At 36.8% G+C, this 26,924-nt stretch overlaps 1 protein-coding gene across 3 annotated transcripts; it reads left to right on the top strand.

Annotated features, from left to right (window-relative positions):
- Nucleotides 1-6,384: 6,384 nt before the first annotated feature.
- On the top strand, nt 6,385-25,255 carry LOC110698019. Of its 3 annotated transcripts, none has more exons than XM_021875421.1 (7): nt 6,385-6,861; nt 7,899-8,315; nt 8,482-8,683; nt 9,158-9,777; nt 10,675-10,706; nt 11,672-11,960; nt 25,148-25,255. In XM_021875421.1, exons 2-7 carry the CDS (start codon nt 8,169-8,171, stop codon nt 25,187-25,189), a joined length of 1,332 nt encoding a protein of 443 aa, XP_021731113.1. In that variant the 5' UTR covers nt 6,385-6,861; nt 7,899-8,168; the 3' UTR covers nt 25,190-25,255. The 3 variants fall into 3 exon arrangements, with proteins under 3 accessions (XP_021731113.1, XP_021731114.1, XP_021731115.1); XM_021875422.1 differs by having other exon boundaries at nt 6,394-6,861; nt 8,506-8,683; nt 25,148-25,248; XM_021875423.1 differs by lacking the exon at nt 6,385-6,861 and having other exon boundaries at nt 8,223-8,315; nt 8,462-8,683; nt 25,148-25,254.
- Nucleotides 25,256-26,924: the final 1,669 nt, after the last annotated feature.

The raw sequence follows: 26,924 nt of genomic DNA, 5'->3' as shown, positions 1-26,924 counted from the left end.
ATTGGCTCCCAGGAGAGTATTAGGGACCATGGTAAACATTTCGGAAATTTTTATATCCGGGCGAAAAAAAAGTCAAAAAATTCCAAAATTAAAGGCTAATATTCACGTTTTTTGAGAAATTTTGAATGTTTCGGGGCCCGGTGTCGAAAAGAATTGAGATATTAGGTGATACATCTCGGGGTCATATAATGCCATTTAGAACCACATATGATCATTATATGTTGTTATACATGTTCATGGTAGGCTTAAGTTAATGAAATCGGTGCAAGTTGTAAACCGGTTAATTGGCCATTTAAAGGAAAATCCATAATTATTTTATCTATTCCATAGTATTCTACTCACTTTCAACATGTGGATCAACTAATTAGGAGTGTTTATCATACGATTTTGTCTATGTATAGAATTTTGTAAACACAAGGACATTTGGTATTCTAGCAATATATGCCAAGTGTTGATAACACACATACACACTCTCTCCCTCCGACCCCTTGCTCAATATTACATATTTGTGGCATCTTTAATTCGAAGTATTAGTATTTAAATACACAAATTTATATTTTTATTTCCTAATTAATTTTTGGATTTCATTTGCCAAAGATATATCAAGATTTCAAATAAGACAAACTTTGAAAACACAAGGAGTATAAACTACGAGTACATACTTTAATAGAAACATATATCAAATGCAAAGCATTAATGCAGGCTTATTAGACAACTCCAAATCTCCAATAAATCAAAATGATAAGTGTCAATCATAATTAAATTTGTAAAACCAAATATTTCTTTGAAACACATATTCATAAAAATATTACAATTGTTCTGATTATTTTAATTTAGGAAGTATAATGTATCATGGTTGTACCGTACCTACGTGCATGCATATAGCGCACTTTATTGCCAATTCGAGTAATTTAATAGGGGTTGGAAACCCACTTATTTTGGTAGTTTCATAAAAAGCACCTAACAAACATTATCATTTGTTAGCTTGTTTGTCGTCAGATAATAAGTCGACCAAATTACAAAATTTTATGGAAAAAATTATCTAGAAACTCTATTTTAATTGTTTGCTAGGTTGAACTTTTGAATTCTTGATAGTATACATTTATATAAATGTAGTTATAAAGTGAAAAGTTATTGGTGGATGAAAACAAACACTATCAATCTGGCATACTCCTCAATTATTCAAAATAAAACATACAGTATTACCAAGAAAGTATTGGTCTCTTGATATAAGATCATTACCTCAGATTCTATAGGTGTAATATTTAAATCTTATTAAATGAGAGGGTAATTAGGGGTAAGGATTCCTTACAATCCCCTCTACTGTCAAGTGCTTGTCCCGCAAATAGGTCTAATCAGGGTCTTATTTACCATTAAAAAAGAACAAATTGTATAAAAATGGTATTCCGTATTTACTTTGAATATCAATGTAAAATGGTACATATTATATATTTAATGCTTCAAAATTTAATGTAATATTGTATTGGAAAAATGGAAACTAATAATCCCACCTTTGACTTTTCTTCTCAAAACAATATCACCTTTTCGAAATCTAAGAACAATCTCCCCTTTGACCCATATCTACTTAAAATGAGCCTTTTACCGATTTATCAAATTCGTAACTTATTAAAGAAGGTGACTTGACACGTGTCACTTTCTTATTGGTTTTTGTTTTGTTTCATAATTTTATTAAAAAGGATAATTAAAAAAAATAAATTAAAAACCCTATCCCACTTCCCCAATCCCTTCCCTTGCCGGACTCACCCACCCGACATATCCCTGCCGGAGCTAACTCTTCCCTTGATAGAGCCACGACAACCTACAAATTAAAACCACCATTGCACGTGATTATTCATTTCACTTCTAGCCCTTTTCATCTTCCTTCTTCTCCTAATCCCCCACTTGAACTAGCTCCCCTCTTCCTGCCGGTGCTAGAGCCTCACCCACTAAATTGCAGCCCCCATTCCCTAGTGTATAAAAGCATACTTCAATCGACTATTGCTCCAGTTTTGTGAGGTTTCGAATGACAATTGCGCGAGAAATTGGATTGGAGAAGGGAAGAAGATTAGCAAGGTGAATTAGTGAAGTTGAGAGGTGCTTAATGTTTATCAGTGGAGTGGTTGGATGATAGAGTTAAGACTTGAGAGGTGGTGTGGGTTTTCGTGTCGGTGGTTGTTAAATGAGAGGTTTTTTGGATGTGGTGTCAAGTTAGTGGTGGGGATGAGTTTCCGGTTAAGGGGTAGAGCTCATATGGATCACCGGAGTTGGATTGCAAAGCCAGCTGGGGTTGGACAACGCAGTCGTGTGGTTTAATTTTTTTCGCGGGTTAAATGGTGGGTCAGGCAGTGTTTGGTATGTGGGTTTAATTAGTGGCCATTTCAGTGGTCTGGTGGGAGGGGGTTGGGTTGGGAGTTCGTGGTGGAGGTTAGGTGGGTATCAAGTGGTGGCTGTAAATCTGTAGTGGTGGTTATGGAGAGGTGGTGGTCTGGTGTGAGGGGGTTGGGTTTGGAGTTCGTGGTGGAGGTTAGGTGGGCATCAAGTGATGGCTGTAATGGTGGTTATGGAAAGGCGGTGGTGGTGATGCCATTGAAGGAGTTGGGAGGTGAGAGGTAGGAAGAAGGAGATATACTATCTCCGTTTCATAAAATCTGCAACAAACGTGGCTGCACGTTTCCCAAGACAAAATTTGATAATGCTTGATTAACAAAGTGAAGGGTATGTGATTGAGGGTAGGGAGAGAAAGAGGGGATACTTAATCAATCAAGGGCCACCACTAGTCCACCACCTACTGCCATCTTCTCCTTGACACCACCCATCAGCAGCACCACCAACACCGCACCAGCCAACTCGCAACACCCATCAGCAGCACCACCAACACCACACCAGCCAACTCGCACCACCGTCCCACCCAACTCACTCCACCACTAACACCGCATCCTCTAATCACTCTCACCACAACCCAGATCTGAAACCCCTCCATAACCACCCAAAACCAACCTCACCCAATTAACTCGCACCACTACTAACACCGCCACCACCTGAAATGATAGGTGTGTCGCGTACCTAACAAAAATAATAACCGAACTAACTCTACTATGTAGTTGAGCAAGTAGGGGTCGAATCCCAAGAGACTAAGGACTACTAATTAAACAGACTCAAATCAATACTAAGCAAGTAACCAATCAATATCGAGAAATCTATTCTAGAACAATTACAAACTATCAAGCAAAGAAAATTATAATAATGAATTAATCAAGAACTAAAGACATCTAAGATTAAGTATCCCCACTAATATGAATCAATGAAATAGAACAATCCCTTTCCCTCAATTAAATTAATAAATATTCCACAAGACAGATGCTCCCTAAAACAATACTAAGAGTTTCTTTCGATCAACTAATAGCTTCCCTAACATGCAATCATACCTATTTTCATGGAATCATACATATTAAAGACATTGAGAACGGCATCCTATATGCCCTAGCAAGAACAATTAACTATTTTCATGCATAAAAGCTCTTACTTTTAATTAGGGTTCTAAATTCAATTAAGAATCAACTTCCGTTGTAAACCTAATCACATTCAATAATACTATTTCTAGTTTATCATTGATAATAAAACCAACCCTAACAAAGAGAAATTATGAATTAATTAAATTGGGAATTGGGAATCAAATAACACATCAATCCATATTAGGGTTCAACCTAACCCTAGATTATGAAACTACTCACGCATAATAATAGAAGTAACAAGACAATTAATTAAAGAAAACATAATAAAAATAAAAATTAAAGAGAATAAGGAAGAGAAATCAATACTTGGAATTGGAATTAAATATGAAAACTTGAATCTTGAAAGTAATAATGAAGAACGTAATACCAAAAGCTCTAAAATAATGTATGTAAAAAGTGATAGATAAAAGACTATCTAAAACCTATTTATATGTTAGGAAAATAATAGTAGTCTTTTCTTAGGATTAGGACTCCTAAAATCCCTAAAATAGGGCTAATTTCGTTGGTAATGAAGAGGCCGCAACCGGGCTGCGGTACAAGGTCGCGAGCCGCGGTATTGTTGTAGGCTGCCGACTTGAATTCTTGCTCCTTTGTGAAGTGCGCCACAGGTAAGCTGCGGTAGGTCATAGTAAACCGCAATCAAGCTGCGGACTAGGCTGCCATGATGTTTCGTGGATGCTAAAAACTCTCCATATGAAGAATATCTTGCGTCCAAGTTGAATTCCACGCAAATAGATCTCTATTCCTATAAAAACAAAAACAAACAAACCGAGAAGAGCAATATCGAAATAGGAAGAATAATAGCTCTAAAAGAGTAGGAAAATGAAGGAAACACAATAAAATATGACCAAATATCACATATAAATCATGTATAATATCGTGTTATCATGAAACCCCACCATGAACAAAATCCCGAAACCCCACCACCCTACCACCAAAATCCCGAAACCCCACCACTAACACCGCCACCACATGAAACCCCACCATGAACAAAATCTCGAAACCCCACCACTGCACCAGCAAAATCCCAAAACCCCACCATGCAGTCACCCACCTCGCAACAAATCGAAACCCCACCAACCTCACTCACCCTCCCAGGCCGCAACAAATCGACATGAAAACACCAACCCTAGAATTAGATTTGATTTCTGTAGTTTTCTTAACATCGCACACCCATTTATCTCTCTTTTTCATTTCGATCTGAGATCTTTAATTAAGACGAAGAAGAACGCAACTAGTGGTGGTCGTGGCGGCGGCAATGATAAAAAAATGAATCCTAAATGAAGATGAAGAAGATGGTGTTCGTGGGTGTAATGGTCTGATGTCGGAAGTGTTTATGGTTGCCTTGGTATGAGTGGTCTGGTGTCGAAGGTATTCGTGGTGTTGGTGGTCTGGTATGGTGGTTCTCATGGTGGTCGGTGATGATGGCGGTGGTCAATGATGATGGTGATGGTGGCAGTTGTAGGCAGGGGAGAGAAGGAGTTTTATAATGATTAATGTTAAGTAATCTAATTAATTTAAATTAGTTACTTAAATAATGCTATTAGTTTTTAAATATGGGGCATATAGTTTTTTAATATGGGGCATATAGTAATTTCATTTAGAAAGGCATATAGTTTTTAAATATGGGGCATATAGTAATTTCATTTAGAAAAACCTTACCAAAAAAGGAAAGAAAAAGTTTGTTGCACATAATGTGTAGTTTCCTTTTTGACAATCAATTGTTGCAGATTTTATGAAACGGTGGTAGTAAGAAATTAAAAATTAAAAATAAAAAAATAAAAAAATAGTTCCTGTTAAACAGGTTTTAGGTAAAAAGGCTCATTATGAGCAGATGGGGGTCAAAGGTGGGATTGTTTCTACATTTCAAAAAGATGGGATTGTTTTGAGCAGCAAAGCTAAATGTGGGATTATTAGTTTCTATTTTTCCAATGGTATATTGTATATCTAATGCGAAATATTTTGTATGGTTTTTCTAATTTTCAAATTGAAATTTTGGGAGATTTTAAATTAGAATTTTAGTTGACCACTACCATCACCTCCACCAATAACGATTCACTATAAAGATATCTTGTTATTACGTAGTACTCCCTCTGTCTTAATTTCCATACATGTAAAAATTATAAAAAAAGGTGATCATATAAATAAAATATACAATGAGATGAATTTAACAAAATCTCACATGACTATTTTTACCCTAATATATTAACGATAATATATGGTCGAAATTTTCAAAGTTAGTTTGACCCAAAAATTAGCTAGCAATAAGTCAAAATAAAGGGACAGAGGGAGATCAAATTTGCTAATGAAAGCCTTTTAACCAAAATCAATAACTTAATGAAGAACAAAATTAAATAGCATATATAACTAATCATTAATAAAATAATTAAAAAATATATAATATTGTTACTAAAAAAAATCGAATTAAAAGCATTGTTCTATAACTCTATATCATAAAGATATTTTGTTAATTTGAATTACTTTGTAATAGTTTTAGTACAACCTTGTAAAGTGAATGGGTGAGGGGTGGGGGGGGGGGATTGAAGCTGTTAACAGTTTTAGTCCATTCTTGAAAAGTAAACGGGTGCGGGGTGGGGCCAGAAAATGGTATTGAAAATGTTAACACGCTATCTGCCTGTTTAGCAGTTTAGCAGATGATAATGAATAAGGTTTAAATGTAATGGAATTAGGAGTTATTTTGAAAAATAAAAGTCTCGCTTCAATGTCCTTATAGGGCACATGATATGTAATTAATTAAACTTCATATCTTATGTATCATATTATCATGTGTATTTTTATACAAAATTTATTACCACATCTACAAGTGCTAATGAGTTTCAATGAAATTAAAATTAATGAAGATATTTGGAAGGAGACAAGTATTGTGGTGAGTTGGTGACGCGTTAACATGACTCTTTTTCTTATAGAATCACACTTCCTCAGCCTCTAAATGTTGTTCTTTTTTGTCAAAATTAAGACAATATTTTGAAATGAAGGAAATACAAAGTATTACGCATTATCAAATTTAATAAAAATTCATTACCATTACCACGATTTATTACGGGATAACATTTATCAAACTGGCCGTTAGTGATAAATAATAGAGTAAAAGGAAATCCAAAAGGATTTCATATATTAAGGGATTTAAGGGGTGATTTTGTGTAGGTGGTCCATCAAGTACATAAACTGCTCATTTGCCTTGCATATCAAGCAACTCTTTCATCTTCTCTGCAATTCTCTCTCTCTTTCTTCTTAAAAAATTTAGTAGCCAAAAAAAAAAAAAAAAAAAAAAATACAAAACATTTTCATGGCAAAAGAATCATGATAACCACTCCAGCTCAAAACCCATGTGAGTTCATCTTTTTCCTTTATTTCTCCCTTCTTCTCTCTCTATTTTCTTATTTCCTTTAATTTAATTTCCCTCCTTTTTCTTCCTTCTTTCTCTGTAAAAAGCTTGATTCTAGGAAAAACAAAATTCTTATCTTAATGACCCATAAACCCCATTTTTAATTTTATTTTTTTTTACAAAAAAAAAAAAAAAATTCCATTTCACCCCTATAATTTTCTCTAATTTGTGTTTTTTCCAACTTGACAATTGGGTATCTTTTTTTTTAAACTTTACTAAAATTTCCCTCACCCCACCAAATATTCCATTAATTTCACCAATACCCCTTTAAAAAAATCATGTTTATAAGTTTATAACATAAAATGTTGTAATTTTAATTCAATCAACAACTCCAAATTTTACCCCTTTTTTTCCTCTTTATTTATTTATTTATTATTTTATTTTTTTTATAGTTTTTATATTTTATTATTTTAAATTCTTAAGGCTTTAGGAAGCAGTTAGTCAAGAAATATAAGAACCGCCATACTTAATTTGGGAAAGTCCTTTAAAGGTGGGTTATTGTATACCTATTTGTCTGAACCCACCTTTTCCTTTTTCATCTTCTTCAATTCTTCTTCTTCCGTTAAAGTTTTCACCAATTTCTGGGTTTATTAATTTTTTTTTTTATTTTCAATTTTTTATATTCAAAATTTATATAAATATCCAATAATATTTTTTCCCCTTTTATTCAAAGTTAGTATATGTGTCTCTCTCTAGAGTAAGTGTGTGTTTTTTAGCTGAGTTCCACCGTGACTGTCAGTTTCTTCCCTTTCTTCTTCTTCTTCTCTTCTTATCCCCTCATTTTCTCTCTCCTCCATCTCTATCTCGTATTTTTTTCTTGGAGAAAAAAACCATTTTTCCAACTGGGTTTTCAATTTTATCATCTGGGTTGTCATTAATTTCATCTGGGTCTTTCGATTTTCTTGAATTCCAATCAAAATCGTGTGCTCTTCTCGTGTTAAATAAACCCTTCTTGTTGTTCTTGTCGATTTTTGGTGCAGTTTTGATGGATGATATTCAAGGAATGATCATTGATGGTGTGTTAGTACAACAACAACAACAATTGTTATTGATGATGAAGAGTGTTATTTGAAGTGTAGAAGAAGCAAAGGTCACTATTGTTATAATAATAAAGGAAAAAAAGTATTATTATTATTATTATTAGTAGTAGTATAGTAGTTAGTATAATTATATCATTCAAAAAAAAGTTGAGGGAGTATTAGGGAAGAATTCTTAATTAGTTTTTATAATTAATTAGATTTTAGTTAGCTATGAATAATAATAATAGTAGTAACAAATCCCAATTAAGCTCCATTAGTAGCGCGAGCGATCTCATAGATGCTAAGCTTGAGGAACATCAGCTTTGTGGATCGAAACAGTGCCCTGGTTGCGGTCATAGACTCGAAGGATCAAAACCGGTATGTAATTAAAATATACTGTAATACCCCGTATTTTTATTAGTAAGCGTTGTTAACAAATTTGATATAATTAGACTAATAATGATTTCGGAAAATTGATTTTAATGTTATAAATTCATTTTTGGGTTGTAATTTTTTTTTTGAAGGTGCTAATTTGTTTATGAAGTTTCTTGAAAATTATTGGGGACAAGATTGGGTAGGTCTACCAGCTGGTGTTAAATTTGACCCAACAGACCAAGAGTTGATAGAACATCTTGAAGCAAAAGTGGAAGGAAAATCATCCAAATCTCATCCTTTAATTGATGAGTTTATCCCTACTATTGAAGGTGAAGATGGTATTTGTTACACTCATCCTGAAAAACTCCCAGGTATTCTATTTAATCATCTTCTTTTTTTGCCGAATTTTGTAAAAAAAAAATAAATAAAAATCATAAGATTATACTAAAATTTAAGAATCCTTTTTTGTAAGAGAAAAAAAAAACATTGTTTCATTAATCTAAAACACCTTGCTTCCTTGCCTACCCAAAAACAAACAAAAAAAAAAAGGTTATAACCAATTTTTTTTAATTAATCACAAAGTCTTAACTAAAAAAACACTAATTAACCACCACCACCACCCCAAATAGTTATTTTTGAGTGTTTTCCTCCCAAAATATTCTACCACTCCATTGTTTGTTATGACTTTCATTACATCACATGTTCATAATTAGTAGTTTTATTTACATTTGTCTTATAGTTGGTTGCACCTAAGTCAACCTAACTTTGAAATATCAATATTTTCAATTTCTTGTTTCTCATTTCATTCTTTGGATTTTATATATGTTTGTTTAATTTTTCAACAGGAGTGACTAGAGATGGATTGAGTAGACACTTCTTCCATAGGCCGTCGAAGGCCTACACCACCGGAACACGAAAACGAAGAAAAATCCAAACCGAATGCGACCTCCAAGGGGGCGAAACCCGGTGGCATAAAACAGGCAAGACAAGGCCAGTAATGGTGAATGGGAAGCAAAAGGGGTGTAAGAAGATTCTAGTCCTATACACAAACTTTGGCAAAAATCGAAAACCCGAGAAAACAAATTGGGTGATGCATCAATATCACTTAGGACAACATGAAGAGGAAAAAGAAGGGGAGTTAGTAGTGTCCAAAATATTCTACCAAACACAACCTAGGCAATGTAATTGGACAATGGAACGTAGCGCGACAACCGGAGATGGAAGTGAGCCTAGTGGAAGAAGAGAGAGTGGAAGTGGTAGTGGAAGTACTTCTTCATCTAAAGAAGTGATTACTCATCATAGTAGAGATGATCAAATATCTATTTCTGCTGGTGTTAATGTTGTTGGTGGTGCTGCTGCCGCGCTTTCGAGTTTTACTGCGTTGGATATGCAGCATTTGAGAGCTGCTGAACAATTCAGCTTTAATCCATTTGCTAATAATAATACCAGAAAAGGTTTTGATGAGGTAAAAATACTTTCATTCTTCTCCTTTCCCAATGTAGATTGTGTTTGAATTTCAACTATTCATTTGCTTGTCCTACCAAATGGGTGAAATTTCACAATTTATGATTTTTTTCTCATAAAATAATAATTGTGTACCTAAAAAACAAAATTAAGTAAATTACAAGTCATTTTATTTCAATTTTTAAAAATATCTATTTAAAATTGTACTAATCGAGTTAGAATTAGAGAGTGTCACACTAATTAAATATAGCAAAGTACTAAATGAGATTTGAATTAGAAATATAATACCCACACAATTTTATTTTTTTACACTTTTTCTAATAAAGTACTAATAGTTAGGGAGTTTGTCACACTAATTTAAATATTACAAAGTACTATGTACAAATTAAGATTTGAATTTAATATATGATGATACTCATAAAAGATAAAACTAGTCACACAACATTTGCATTTGGTTCCTTAAAATGGATTCCTAGTTGAAGAAAAAACTTGATAAAAATAGCCAAAAAAAAAAGGAGAGAAATAAAAGTAAAAGAAAAAAGTTCTAAATTTTTTTTTTAGTTTTAATTTATATTTAATATTTTTTGTGTTAATGGCTTTGCATGCAAAGAATAAAGAAGTTAATTAAATTTTGATTGCCAAACAATCACTATCATGCACCAAAGTTTTGACTTTAATTTGTTTACCAACTTATTAAGAATAGCTTAGTAAGATGAAGAATTAAAGATACAAAATCTTTGGCAACCTTGTAAAAGTGTAAATTAAACTTCATTTAATTTTAAAATGCAAAATAAAGTACTAAAAACACAATCAAGTTGTAGTAAAAATATATTTGTTAGCTAAAGTATAGCTAATTAATCTAGCTTTAATTTATGCCCTTGTTTACTTTGTCCCTTAGGCGGGAATGGGAGATGGTTCAACAACAGTAAGGGAAAGCAGGGGCGGAGCCATGTAGGAACAAGGGGGGACGGTTGTCCCCCCATTTTTCCAAAAAAAAATTTAATTTATGTTAGCTTAAATAAAAGCTGTAAATAAGAATAAATACCTTACATGTATACCTTATATAACAAAGACAACATTTGGTCTGGTGGTTGATGGGCTTGAGTAAAGCTTGTATTTCTCTTTGATCCTAGGTTCGATTCTTTACCCGATCATTTTTTTTGTTTCTTTTTGCTATTTTTGGACTTTATTTTTATTTCATTTTATAGTTTATACAAAGTGCTCCTATTTAACTTCTTTTTCTTGTTTTTGGATTTTGCCATTTTTTTTTTTACTGGTTTTTAAATTTCATTATATAGTATGTAATTTATATATACAAAGTATTATAAGTCTTCAAACCTCTAATTACTCTCATTTAACTGTTTAATCAAGTATCGCCTTGTTGATAGTGATTACTAATGTGTTATTAAACTATTTGTAATGAACACATGTCTCCGTATTTTTTTATCTCTCTAATTATGTGTGCCTAAATTCTATTTTTTTTATAGCTTGTTTGGAACTAAGTTTCCAATTTTATTTTTAGTCAAAGAAAGTTTATTTATTTATTATTATTTTTTTTTTAAATGTAACCCAAATCCCTTTACATCTACTATCAATTTGTGTAAATGCTTATCATTTGATAAATCATATTTATCGATTATTAAGGATTACATACCTTAAAATTGGGGTTTACCAGCATAAAAAAAAAAATTTGGTTAATAAATTTCTTAATATGCAATTAATTTTTTAACAACTCCTCTTTCACCATATAAGAATAATTGTCATATCTCATAAGCGATTTCAAATATATATTAAACAATTTATGTGATCAATTTCTTTTTTCTTATAATTATTGTCGATTATTAAACATCTAAAAATTGTCCCCCCGGATTACAAATCCTGGCTCCGCCACTGAGGGAAAGTGCCGCCATGTCGGCGGCATGCGACGACCACGAGCCAAGGCCACAACATCATCAGCTTCATCACCATCCTCATGCTATGAATGCTCCCCAAGATCATCACCATCATCATACACACCAATCCATAGCAACCTCGGCCGCCTTTCACATGAGTAGACCATCACATCCCATTTCCCAAATCATCTCCCCTCCTCCCCTCCATCATGCTTCCATTATTCTTGATGATGATTCCTTTCACCATGTATCGCGAATCAGGCTCCAAAATGAAAATTTTCATCATCATCAGGTAATCAATTCTAACTATATTTCATGTATGATGGATTAATATGTGTCATGTAATAACTACAATTAACAAGATACATTATATGGCATGCATGGATTTGTCTATGAATTATGAGTTTTTTTTTTTTTTTTTTTTTTTTTTTTTTGAGAGCTACAAGGGTGGGGTGAGAATTGATCACAGGATCTCCTAGAATAAGGAGGGAAGCTCTAACCACTTAGCTATCCCTCCCTTTCATATGAATTACGAGTTAGTTGTCCAAAAGTCCCATGCTCACTTAGGTCCAAATTATTAAGTCAATTTAGATCAGAAATAGTTCTCTTCTTACATTATGAAAAATACAAATTAGGTGACCTTCCTCACTAAATTTTTTTGCCTTTTAGAATAGTGTTTTTTTCACCCCAAATATGTTGTTTCAAATACATTATTAATACAAAAAATTTTCCACTTCAATTCTCTACTTTACACTTGTATATAATTCCATAAAAAATTCCTATAAGAAATAAAACTAAAAAAAATAAATCTTTTTAATGTGTACCTTGTACGTACGAAGTACTGAATTGGGTAAAATTGAATTAAGATAACAAGTAGAAGTTTTAAAATACATCATCTCAACAAATAAAGTTTAGTGAAAACACTTTAATTACACCTAATTTAAGCTCTTACTCATCAGGTAGAAATTTATATACACTTCAACCTTATTATTTCAACTTAAATATTTGACGCTTTATTAAGTAGATAGTTAAATTCTTAGTATCAATTGCCCATCACATACGCGCATTAGTTCAGTAAGTGTTGTTCTTGGAACGACAAATTTTAGCTCAATATTATTAAGGGACCTAGGGTTTCTATGTTAGTTTGATTTAAGTGAACTTAAATAATCGTCGCAACATATAGAAATCCTAGATATGCATCTAACATTCATATATAACAATAATATATATAAATCATAAAATGATGCATTTGGCAACTAGCATGACCCCTTGAAATCATCAATTTCCATGGGTCTTCATTTTGGCTCGTCTTCATTGAAACGCCGTCTTGAGACATCTTGGACAAAATAAAATAAGTAGCTAGTACGACTAAGATTAATCTAATAGTACAAAAATACTTAACGGTTCGCAGACCGTATTTAGATTTACAAATATACATAACAGATCGCAGTCCGTATTTTCTATCCTAGTCGGGCCCCACTAGTTGCCATTTTCAATAACCTGTTTTGAAAACAATCTTCCATTCACCCATTAACTATTTGTGAATGGCCCATGCAAATTACGAAATACATAAATAAACACGCAAAACTAGTAACTAACTTAGGTGGTAAATCCAATTAACGCGCCTAATTAAAACTAGTCAAAGTTGTTTAATTCTTTATTTCTAAAAGCAAATTGCTCACGTAATTAACTAATCTCCCACTAAATTCTGCATCCATACTTAATTAATTCGATTAATTAAGTTGGCATAACCCATAATTTGTCAAAATAAAAAATTTTGCAAAAGCCGGAGAAATCGAGGACTAACCTTGTTAAAATAATTACATAAATAATTTAAAACGGCAAAATTTTGCAAAATTGCATAGCTAAAAAATAAGCAACGAAGCCTCACCCAAGAATGGTGCATTGGCACCATGGCTGCTAGGCAGCAGTGGGCTGGCTGGCTGGGGCTTGCTGACTCGCTGCCCAGCAGCAGCACCAGCTCGCCAGCAGCCTACGCCACACACGCACCAGCAGCATTAAGGGTTGTGATGGCGCCTGGTGCTAGCATGCTACGCCCAGCATAGCACACTACACTGGCCAGCACCACGCATGCCTGCTCGCATACTGGCGCCTGCCAGCAAGTGGGGGCTGGCTGGTGCTTGCTACCACGCTGCCTAGCAATGGCCCAAGCAGCCAGCAGCCAATGCCACTTCCCAAGCCCAGCACCTTGGCACCCCTCGCCACACAGCCACGCAACATTGATGGTTAGCCATGCGCGCACCATAGGCAGCCTACATGTGGGCTGCTAGGCAGCCCGGCTAGCATTGGTGACGCTTGCGGTTTTGCATCGATTTGCGTGCATTTTACTCGGGATTTTGATCCCGATTTATGTGTGACATAAAATTAATCTAAATTTATTTTTTAAGTAATTTAAGTGCAAAAATGAAAATAAAATAAGTCCAACTTAATTAAATTCAATTTTAATGGTGCACAAGCCTAAATTATCCAAAATTGATTTGAAATAATTTAGGTCTTTCTTTATGCTTAAAATTAAATGAGCTATGTCCATAATTAATTTTGGCTAATATGCAGATTAATAATGGATTTGACAAATGGGAGTTGGAAAAATAAATTAACCATCTAATGATAAAAATTTTCCAACTTTCATACTTGTGTAAAATAACAATATTACATCTTCCAATACGAAGATTAATCAAAATTTTACTCACAAATATTTGAACTTCATGGATTTTAATCAACAAAAATTAAAAAAAAAAATCCGAACTTTGTTCAATATGGAAATTAGGGTTAGAGTTCCAATCATTTAAACCTTTAAAGATTAGAAATTTAACATACTTGGGAACTTAAAATTACACATTCACATCAAACATTCACACATTATTGCAGTTAATTTGCAAAATTGTGAAAAATCAAGTTTATGTGAAAAAGGCATATCAACACAAGCACTAATTAAAACTCCATAATTATGCTTAAGGATATTTAAATTAGCACTAGATTAGGGATGCAATAATGCATTTAATCTTACCTTGTAATGCTTGCATTAATCAAGGCTTACAAAATTTAAAATTTTCGTTGAAAAACAAAAAAAACCCCAAAAACTAGGGTTTCTGGTTCGAATTTGGATCTGGATCTGTTTCAGAATGTCGATTCCACCCAAAAATCACTATTTTTGAGCAAAAATGTAGGTTCGACAGCCAAATCGATAAAAAATACGAGTTTTAAAAATAATTAAAACGAGCTTCTAATCTAATTAGAAAAGCAAAACCAGAAATTAAATATTACTTTAAAACACCTTAATTAATCAATAATTGCAAAAATTAAAAGGAGTGTGGCTCTGATACCGCTGTTGGGTTTCGTAGTAACCCTCACTATGCGGAAAGAAACCCGCCAAACCCCGCCCCATAATAAATGCAATTAACAAGGAAAACATAATTAAAACATAATTAAGGATAAAAGATTATACCTTTGACGCGTGCTTCGCTCTACTATGAGCTCTTACTTGAACCCCAAAAATACACGGTCTCCAACGAGATCGTACCCTCGAACTCGACCCGAACGTCCTAAGTCTCGAAGGTCAGTCGAGACCCGGACAAATAAAACTATGAGTTTTACGAATCAAGGTTTACTCAAATCAAGAGTTGCTTTTAATTCCACTCAAGGTTGTTCTTTCCCAAATACCCAAACTTTGGTATTTATTGGGAAATGAACCCTTGGACTTCATTTCCCAACCAATGTTGGAGAATGAACAATTTTGATAATTAATTTAATTCCAAAATATATTAATAATCAAAACAATCACAATGCAAGAAGTGTCAAGGGGAGAGAGGGTTAGGTGAGGACCATAAACCTTGGGGGGGGGACCATTGCCTGCTCCCCAAGGCAAGCTCCAAGCCTTTGGTCCCCAGTCACCACAAACCGCCTCAAGCAAGGGTTGCTGGGCTGCTGCCAGCTAGCACGCCAGCTAGAACTTCCAGCTAGCACGCCAGCTAACCCAGCCAGCAGCCTCGCATCCCTATCCAGGCAATGCGTGCTGGCGCTGGGCGATGCTTGTGCTGCTGCTGCGTGCCAGTTCTAGGCGCTGCTAGCTGCTAGCGCTGGTGCTGGCCCTTGCCTCTCTCGTCATCGGACATGCACAGACCCTCTCGCACAGCCAGAACAGCCAGGCCAGCATACGCATAGCCCACCCAGCGCACTCACGCACGCAAGGCCTAGCATGCGTGCTGCTAGCGAGCCACGCATGCTGGGCTTGGTGCTGCTTGCTAACTTAGGCACGCACGGAAGCACACAACTACGCGAAGGCTCAGTGCTGCATTGCGAGGCTGCTGGGCGATGGTGAACACGCACACGCACACACGCATGCGCCTAACACTGTGATGGTGCTGTGCGTGGTGCTAGGGTGCTGCAATAGTGCCCACGCACATGCACACACACATGGGTGATGTGCTTGGATCGATAGGGCTGCGATGGTGCCTAGGCATGATGCTAGGGCTGCGATGGCGCCTAGGCATGATGCTAGGGTTGCGATAGCGCCTAGGCATTCATGTCTCGCCTAGCACACCATGGTGCGCCTAGCACACACATGGTGCGCCTAGACTTGCGATGGGCTAGCCTAGCCTAGCTATGGCCACGCTCATACTTGTCACTTGTAATTTTACGACGCTCGATCTCGACGCCCTAGGCTCGATATCCGGCATTTGTATTCGTAAAATTCTGTCGACTCATTAAATCCTTCAGATTAATTCGTCGTCTCGGATCGGTTGTTCGATTGGGTTCGACCCGAAGGGTTCAGTTAAGATTAAGCTGTAATATTGAATATACCTTAATATTACTGATCGGAAGCGGCCTCCACCTAGGTATTCCGATCACTTGACCTTACTGAAGAATTAGCTCTATAATAATTCTGAACCCATTCCTTTCACTATAAGGTAAGATTCTTCGTCATCCTTATTTACGTCAAAAAGTGTTTCTCGATTCCCGAGTTTAACTGTCAATAAGCAGATGATTTCTAAAATCCATCTGAGCACGACCATGAATTTTCACAGTCTCACTCTTCGAGAGGCCTTGTAGACAACAAAGACATATTCCGTATTGTTAATAGGGGGACATTCCCAGTCTTGTACTGTAAGCTTCCCTTACTAAGAGGACCTAGTTTCCTGAGTGTTGCCGTTATAATCCCCGTTTATGGAAGACGTTTGACAACATCAAAATGACTAGTACTCAAACAAGAGAACTTGCAATACTCATGGCCAAGGAAAAAGGTTCTGATAGCTATAATAAGAAATATACTTATGACGATTTTATATCTCTTAAAGTATTCTCATAGGTCGATCCGGTAAAGTTGTACATTTGCAAATAATTTATGACAATCATGTCCTCGTAGCACAAGAAACGGTGCTATAAATCATACTATACAGTAATCTCAAGTGGTCATTAATCGTGCATCGTTTAAATGACCTTGATTATGGATGATTTTCGATTAAAATATTCAATGTTAACTTAACAGGTGTTTCTTTATCCAAGACATGGTCTTGGTACCCTTTTTTGAATATTCTCAGTAATCGAATGGACTCATTATTTAATTCTAAACCACAATGAAATAGAAATGGAGTAATAATAAATTTGTTGAAATTTTAATTGCTCCAAAATTGAATGGTTCAACATAGTGTTTTTCATTAAAACATCAAGTTTAATTAAAACACATATACGCTTGATCTCCAACACGCTTGATCCCCATTGCCTCAACGTGCTTGTTGTGCTTCACTTGAGACAAAGGGTTAGTCAATGGATCGGCTACGTCATCGTCCGTTCTAATCTTACAAATCCTGATTTCACCCTCAGACTTCCATTCCCTTATCATGTGAAATCGCGCTTGACATGTTTGATCTTTTGGTCTTCCCATGGCTCCCTAGCCTGAGCAATAGCTCCATTTTTATCACAATAGAGGTCTATCGGACCATTGATGGAGGGTACAACACCAAGTTCACTAATGAACATACGAATCAAAACTGCCTCCTTAGCTGCTTTTGAAGCTGCCAAGTATTTGGCTTTAGCTGTAGAATCTGTAGTGGTGCTTTGCTTAGCATTATTCCAACTAAACGCTCCTCCATTTAGGCAGAATATGTACCCTGACTGTGACTTAGAGTCGTGTTTGTCAGAATAAAAGCTCGCGTCGGTATAACCTTCAACAACCAAATCATTACAGCCACTATAGACTAGAAACTTATCCTTGTTGCTTTTAAGATAATTTAGGATATTCTTGGCCGCAGTCTGAAACGCCTCCCCTGGGTCTGATTGGTATCGGCTCGTAGTACTCAAGGCATACGTTACGTCAGGCCTAGTACATATCATGGCATACATGATCGATCTAATAAGCGAAACATATGGAATCTGACTCATCCTTTCTCGCTCACCAGGTGTCTTTGGACACTCCTTCTTGAGGAGAGTTATGCCATGGGACATGGGTAGGATCCCTCTCTTGGCCCCTTCCATGTTGAATCGTGCCAGTACCTTATCAATACAACTACTTTGGCTCAATCCAATCATCCTCTTAGATCTATCCCTATAGATCTTGATGCCCAACTTGTATTGTGCGTCTCCCAAGTCCTTCATCCAAAAGAACTTACCAAGCCATCCCTTTACGGACTCTAACAGTTTAGTGATGTTTTCAATGAGTAATATGTCATTGACACATAAGACTAGGAATGCGATGTAACTCCCACTAACCTTCTTGTAAACACAAGACTCATCTGGATTCTTAATAAAACCAAATTTACTAATAGCTTCATCAAATCGCAGATTCAAACTTTTGCTTGCCTACTTTAGTCCATAAATGGACTTCTTAAGCTTGCATACCTTCCTAGCATTGCTTGGAACAACAAAACCTTCTAGTTGTGTCATATACATAGTTTCTTCCAAAATCCCATTAAAGAAGGCGGTTTTGAAATCCATTTTCCATATTTCATAATCGTAATATGCAGCCATCGCTATGATAATCCGAACGGACTTAAGCATTGCGACTGGAAAAAAAGGTTTCATCATAATCAACACCGTTAATTTGTCTGTAACCTTTTGCCACCAGTCTAGCTTTGTATACAGATACATTTCCATCTTTGTTTGTTTTCAACTTGAAAATCCATTTGCAACCGATAGGTTTGTAACCTTCGGGCAAATTAAACAAGTCCCAGAATTGATTTTCAGACATGGAGTTCATCTCGGATTTTTATGGAATCTTACCATTTTGTGGAGTCGGGGCTTGTCATAGCTTGTTTGTATGTCGCTTGCTCATCTCCATCCATAACTAGGATATCATGATCTTCGGTTAAGATAATACCAAGGTATTTGTCTAGTTGAGATCTAGGTCGTTACAACCTATGCAGGGTAATAGGTTGAGCATTTGCATGGTCGGTTTGACTCTGACCAATGTCATTAGCTTCTTCTAAAGCACTTTAATTGTCAGTTTTGTCGGATTGACTTTGTTGGTCAGCCTTTCAAACTTCGTCTAGTTCGATTTTCCTCCCACTTGTCATTTTGGAAATGTGTTCCTTCTCCAAAAAGATATAATCACAGGCAGGAAACACTTTGTTCTCGGATTTGTTGTAGAAGTAATACCCCTTGGTTTCTTTTGGGTAGCCCTCAAAGAAACACTTGTCAGATTTTGGGTGAAGTTTGTAAGAAATTAATCTCTTGACATATGCTTCGCAACCCCAAATCTTATATAAAGACAACCGTGGAGGTTTCTTCGTCCATAATTCATATAGAGTCTTGTCGACAGCTTTTAACGGAGCACAGTTCAAAGTTAGTGCCGCAATTAGAATTCTGTGTCCCAAGAAATAGATATGAAGTTCATTATGTTGGGTTTCGTAGTGACCCACACAACGTTGAAAGAAACCCACCAAGACCCGCCCCCATAATAAATGCAATTAACAAGCAAAACATAATTAAAACATAATTAAGGATAAAAGATTATACCTTTGACGCGTGCTTCGCTCAACTATGAGCTCTTACTTGAACCCCGAAAGTACAAGGTCTCCAACGGGATCGTACCCTCGAACCCGACCCGAGCGTCCTAAGTCTCGAAGGTTAGTCGAGACCCGGACAAATAAAACTATGAGTTTTACGAATCAAGGTTTACTCAAATCAAGAGTTGCCTTTTAATTCCACTCATGGTTGTTAATTCCCAATACCCATGCCTTTGGTATTTATTGGGAAATGGACCCTTGATTTCCAATCTCCCACCAACGTGGGAGAGTTGATAAATTCAACAATTTATTTAATTCCAAATTAAATAAACAATTAAATCAATCACAACGCGACAAGTGGCACAATTACATGCTAATGAGTGATGCCAAAGGTTAAGAGGGGGGACCATGGCCTTGGTCCCCAAGGCTTTGCTTGGTCCCCACAACCACACACAAACCGGCTTCAAGGAGGGTTGTGCTGGCTGCCAATTAGCGTGCCAGCTAGCACCAGCCAGCAGCCTTGCATCCCCAGCCAGGCAGTGCGTGCTGGTGCTGGGCGATGCTTGGCGCTGGTGTGTGCTAGTGCTAGGCGCTGCTAGCACGCTATGCTAGCGCTGGCCCTAGCACTCCCACGCATTGCCTCACACATAATCGCTTGCTACGCACAGCCATGCCAGCCAGCCCCTCACGCAAAGCCTAGCATGCGTGCTGCTATCGAGCCACGCATGCTGGGCTTGGTGCTGGGCGATAGTGCACACGCACACGCACACACGCATGTGCCTAGCACTGCGATGGTGATGTGCGTGGTACTAGGGCTCCGATGGCACCTAGGCATGATGCTAGGGCTGCGATGGCGCCTAGGCATGGTGCTAGGGATGCGATAGCGCCTAGGCACCCTTGGCACGCATGATGTGCCCAGCACACCATAGTGCACCTAGGTTCATGTTGAGCCAGCCTAGTCTAGCAGTCCACATGGATAGGCCAGTGCGACTGATATACGTGTTTTATACAATGGTTTTCCCCGGTTTTACTTAGTAATTTTATATGGTTTTGAGCTCTACGGAGCCATTTCTTGCTAACAATCTCTTCTTTAGTGTATTCGATTGTTTTAGTAAGCTTTTCAGGAATATGAAGCGTTTCTAGGCAATTGGACGTGTTTTTAGTAGATTCGGAAGAGTTGATAGCCAAGAACTGCAATTTATGTGGAGTGCCCGACCGGGCATGGCTTGCCCGGGCAGACCGGGCAATGAAGAGTTCACAGGAAGAAGCCCAATTCTGAACGGTGCAACGCGCGCCCGATCGGGCAGGCTTCGCCCGGTCAGACCGGGCGATGAAGAAGTCAAGTTATGAAGATGCAATTCTGGAAACGTGTTACGCGCGCCCGACCGGGCGAGGTTCGCCCGGTCTGACCGGGCAAAGAAGGAAAACTGTCGTATTTTACGCAGCCTTCCTCCGCCCGATCGGGCGAGGTTTGCCCGGTCTGACCGGGCGATGTTCAAGATTGCGCGATTTCAGCTATTTCCGAATTTCTATCTTTTGAGGGTATAAATACCCTTTTGTAATTAACTTTTAAGAGGAGAGTTTTTTCATTAGTTTTTCTCCTTAAGCCCTAGAAAACTCTCAAGAACCCTAGTTTTATTTCCTTTAAGCAATTTCAATCTTTTAATCCCAGATTAATCAATTGTTCATCAACAATTTGAGTTCTTTCAATTGGGGTAATTGGTATTTATCTTACTTCACTCTTTTCTGATATTCACTGTTCTCTAAATATGTTTTCTTTACTGTTTCTTGTTTTTGAACTTGATTTTGATTTTATTATGATGTGTGAGTAGTTTCCTTAATCCGGGATCTTGCTAAGCCCGATTATGATTGATGTATAAAGTAGATCTTTAAATTCCCCAATAATAATCCCAATTGACATGCTTAATTGATTGTGTTTATGCCAATACTAGATTAGGAATAATTAGTATTGTTATCATCCCTTTGTTCTTATTGCAACGGAAGTTGGGTATTAACGGGATTAGGTTATTCCAATTAAGGGTTTGAAGATCATCACGGAAGTAGATGATTGAATAATTAGGAATCTAGGCATGGTGTTTAATGTCCCTTATTCGCTTGATTCCACGGAAGTAGGCTTGATAGTTAATTTGGGAAGCCATTGATAACTTGGAAGAGACCTTTGGTATTATTATTAGGGATTGCTTTTCTTCTTGTCAATTGATTTATATATTGGGGGTAGATTTATTAGTTTATCAATCATAATCGTGGTAATGCTTGATCTTGGATGCTTTAGTTTATTGATTAATATTTCCTCTAGTTAATTGTGTTATTTAATATATTAGTTGATTACTATCATCCATTATTGATTGGTGACGTGCTTAGTGATTAATTGAGTCTGATTAATTGAATGAACCATAGTCTCTTGGGATTCGATCCTTACTTGCCCTACTACACAGTTAGAAGGAATAGTTAGGTTATTTTTGTTAGGTACGCGATAAGCCTATCAGCGACGCTATGGCTACGCTCATACTTGTCGCTTGTGATTTTGCGACGCTCGGTCTCGACGCCCTAGGCTCGATATCCGACGTCTGTATTTGTAAAACTCCGTCGACTTATTAAATCCTTTGGATTAATTCGTCGTCTCGGATCGGTTATTCGATTGGGTTCGACCCGAAGGGTTCAGTTAAGATTGAGCTGTAATATTAATTATACCTTAATATTACTAATCGGAAGCGACCTCCACCAAGGCATTCCGATCACTTGACCTTACTGAAGAATTAGCTCTGTAATAATTCTTAATCCTCTATCAGAATAATACACTTGTTGGAAGGATACAATTTCTTTCATACTAAGACCCATCATTGATTGAACCATGTTTAACAAGGTTCGATTCCTCCATTCTGACACTCTCATCCATTGTGGAGTTCCGGGAGGTGTCAACTCTAAAAGAATACCATTTTCTTTCAAGTGATCGTCGAATTCATGGCTCAAATACTCGCCATCTCGATCCGATCGAATGCTTTGATTTTCTTGCCAAGCTAATTTTCAACTTCACTCTGAAACTCTTTGAATTTCTCAAAAGATTCATATTTGTTCGACATAAGGTAGACATAACCATATCTACTATAGTCGTCCGTGAAGGTAATGAAATATCTATAACCATGCCTTGCGGGTGTACTCATTGGTCAACATACATCCGTATGTATTAGACCCAATGAGTCACTTGCCCTTTCTCCTAACTTGGAGAGTGGTTGTTTTATCATCTTGCCTAATAGACATCCTTCGCAATTTTTAAACGACTCTAAGTGGAATGAGTAAAGAACAGCTTCTTGAACAAGTTTCTTGATGCGTTTTGTTTTAATGTGGCCATGACGACAATGCCAAAAGTAGGTTTGATTCGACTCAATGGTCTTAGCTCTTTTAGCGGTATCATTAATTTGTCTAAACATATGTAAAACATGCAATTTTATAGAACATATAAACTAGACATTTCACAAACCAACCATGGATTAAGTCTTGTGATCAAAATCATCCGGTGTCCAACACCATAGATCAAAAGTATGTTTAAAAGCATGAGAAACAACCATTGTTTAATTACAAGCCATAGACAAAATAAAGGTGCCTACAAGCACGATCGAAAGACCATCTTTGTCGTCCGCTTGTAGTTGCACATCCACTTGTGAAGCCCTCTCACTTGGTTCTTTAAAAGGAAACATAAAGTGAGTTACACATGGTATCCAATACCTATGAATAGCTTTATACACAAGTGTAAATGAAGATACCTGTGGCAGATCCCACATTCCTCTCCTCCTCATCCTTTCGGAAGAGCTTGTATTCCCTCTTATAGTGGCCTTGCCCACCACAATAGAAGCATCGTATCTTCGCCTTGTTCTTGAATTCCCTCTAACTTGCTCTCAAGGGCCTTTCGGTCGATCCATAGGAGGTGGCTCAGCTAAGCAATTGCACCACCTCTCTTATAGAGCGTGTCTTCTTTCTTGTAGCTATATGCACTTTAAGTGCATCATAGCTCGAGTTGAGTGAAGCAAGCAAGATACACTAATAGAAAAAAGGGAATTGGCATCGCACTTTTGGCTCCAGTTTTTGAAAACCGGTGGGAAAGAAATGGTTGGGATTGGAAATACAGACTTTTGGCACCGGTTCCTATCAAACTGGTGGGGATTTATCCTTTTCGCACCGGTTCAAATCGGTGCCAATTAAAAAAGAGATAAAAAAGGGGGGAGAAAGGGATTTGGCACCGGTTTAATCCAAACCGGTGCGAAATAGTGAATTTAGCACTGGTTCAAACCGGTGCGCATTAAAAAAAAAAACCCGGGTTGTTCTCGTATTTCTTCTTCTTATTTTCTTTCCCCCTATTTTTTCAACTTCATTTTTCCCTCGTTCTCACCTTTTCTTCCAGGCCACCACCTCCGAATTCCCACCCTTTCCATTGAAGCCGTTTTTTAGCTTTCTCACTCCATTGAAGCAGCTGCATGCACCTCCTTCTCCCTCCATATCTGTCCTCCATTGAACTCGTGCTCTCTATTCTCCATTGAAGTGCATTTTGAGTTTTCTCATCTCCATTGAAGCAGCTTCAAGATAAGATTTGGGCCCTTGTGGTCTTTTTAATCTACCGAATTCCTTCGCAACCTAGGGTTTGTCGTTGATTTGGTTTTCAATTTTGTAATATTAGGGTTCTGGTAATCTAGGGCTTGTCATTGTTTTTTCTATTGGTTGAGTTGGATGTTTGGTCTAATTAGCTCTATCTTTAGTATTGTTGTTACATGTATTTGTGTGTACATAGTCTTAGCATAGGATATCACTAAAGATACATATAATTTATATACTCATGATGGTCCTCCTGTCCATTCTACTATGCCTGCATGTTTCTGTTAGTATTGTGAAGAAGGTTGTGATAAAAAAATAGAATAATTCATCATCCAGGGAATACATTGAAGTTGGTATGAAACTATAAATTTATTTTCACTCATACATTAATCAAGCAACAACTTTGATATAACAGTTCTAGTACCCAATAGGTAAAAACTGTGATAGGGGATTTTGATATTTGACAGTTGGATGAAGCCCCGCTTGAGCTTTCATTTGTTCTCGTGAAATTTCACATTAGTTCATGTTCGATTTTTCTGATAGTACTATTTTCATGTAAGTAAATCCTTTTGTGTAAACTTAAGTGGAGAATGTGTCATGTGAAACTATATGAATGATGAGATGCTGCATTCTAAGTCATATAGACTGATAAAATTGCAAGAATAAAATGTTGGTATCTCAATACTGCTTCTGAAACTGATTCTTTAGTATTGTTGTTATCTATGTTGTTATATGTTCAAAGACTATATTTGTTGTAGGTGGTGATGGTATGTTGGGGAGGGTTATGGGACAAATCTTGGTGGTTGCTATCCTAGTAGGTGGAGAGGGAAAACAATATTATCATTTTCCAATTTCTTATAAATTTCCTAAATGGTTCAATTTAGTTGTCTTATTTAGTATATTTTTTGTACAGTGTCTCAATTTGCATTTGTTTTTTGAAGTAAGGGTGTTGTGACGGTGCAGAGATCAAGGTACCTTGCTTATTATTTTCATTGTTCCTTTATTGAGATTATGAATGGATGTGAATAGAAAATCATGTAACTTTATGCTATTTGACAATTATTTTTTGGTTAAATCACTCTTAATAAAAATGCTATTTGAAATGCTTGCATCATCATATGCCTAGATACCCGTTCAAGGCTTTCTCATTAGGAGAAAGTCTTGAATAGTCCCCGGTTGGGACTGTTCTTGAACGTTTACTCTCACTTAGGTGGTGAATGTATGTCTTTTTTTTCGATTTTAAGGAACATCTTGGCATAGCATTTCCTCACCCTGTTCTCTGGGTACATATGTGGGTAAGTAATTACCTACATCGTGTACTTGGAGAACTGGGGGGAAATGCTGCCAGATTTTCCTTAAAATTGGAAAGTCGACATACATTCACTTGTGAGATTAAACATTCAAGGATGGGTTAGGTTGGAGTGATAAGGACCCTTTAAAAGCATATATGCATTTTTTAATCTTTATGAATGTTATATGCATGGTGTGTGTTTGATTTTGATTTACATATATAATAGATGTAGCAATTATACATTATTCGTAACATGTTGCTATGTTTTGAGACAATTTACTTAATGGAGAAGGATCGTGGCTGGATGTATGGTAGACGTGATATATTGGGATTCTTTTATGGGGTTCAAGAGTTTTGCGAGAGGGCTTCATCTTATCAGTGCAGAGTGGGTGTCGATTGGCTTTACTGTCCTTGTGTTGATTGTAATAATGTGAAGGTGGTCAATAATATTGAAATCATTAGAGATCATGTAATTTGTCATGGGTTTAGGCTTAAATACCATGTGTGGATTTGGCATGATGAAGAAGGAGAGTACAGTGGGGATGTTGATGGGAATGATGTGCATGATAGAAGCAATGAGATTCGTGTGGACGAGGAATACTGGAATGATGAACATATTATTGATAATGGTATTGAGGGTGGATTTGAGGATGATCAGGTGGATAAGGTCGAGGATGAAGGGGTGGATGAGATGATGCGTGGTGTTAAATGTGACGTGTTTGAGTCATTATCGGAGGCTTATAAAAAGCCTTTGTATCCAGGGTCCAAAAATTACTCCAAACTATCAGTCGTGCTAACACTTTTTAATATGAAGTCGAAGCATGGGTGGACAGACAATAGCTTTACTTCTTTGTTGACCGCGTTAAGTGAGATGTTACTTGACGGGAATGAAATTCCTAAGTCTTACTATTACGCAAAGAAGCTCATGTGTCCATTTGGTTTAGAGTATCAGAAGATACATGCATGTTGTAATGATTGTATTCTTTATCGAAATGAATATGAACAATTGGAGGAGTGTTCACGATGCAAGAAGCCGCGCTACAAGCGCATGAGTTGCAATGTTGGTACGAAGGGACCTCCTGCTAGGGTGTTGAGGTATCTTCCCATTATTCCAAGGTTTAAGCGTCTATTCTGAACACCAAAAGACGCTAAAAACTTGAGGTGGCATGCAGAGGGAAGAAAGAAGAACAGAATGCTGAAGCATCTAGCCAACTCCCCGCAATGGAAGAACATTGACATGAAGTTTGGGGAATTTGGCGATGAATTCAGAAATTTAAGGCTTGGGTTGTGCACGGACGGGATGAATCCATTTGGCACTCTTAGTACCCAACACAGCACATGGCCGGTACTTTTAGTGATCTACAATTTTCCTCCTTGGTTGTGCATGAAACGGAAATAC

The sequence above is a fragment of the Chenopodium quinoa genome, unplaced genomic scaffold, assembly GCF_001683475.1.
Source record: "Chenopodium quinoa cultivar QQ74 unplaced genomic scaffold, ASM168347v1, whole genome shotgun sequence".
Taxonomy (NCBI): domain Eukaryota; kingdom Viridiplantae; phylum Streptophyta; class Magnoliopsida; order Caryophyllales; family Amaranthaceae; genus Chenopodium; species Chenopodium quinoa.
The sequence above is the reverse complement of the archived record's forward strand: the minus strand, read 5'-3'. Positions and strand labels throughout refer to the sequence as shown.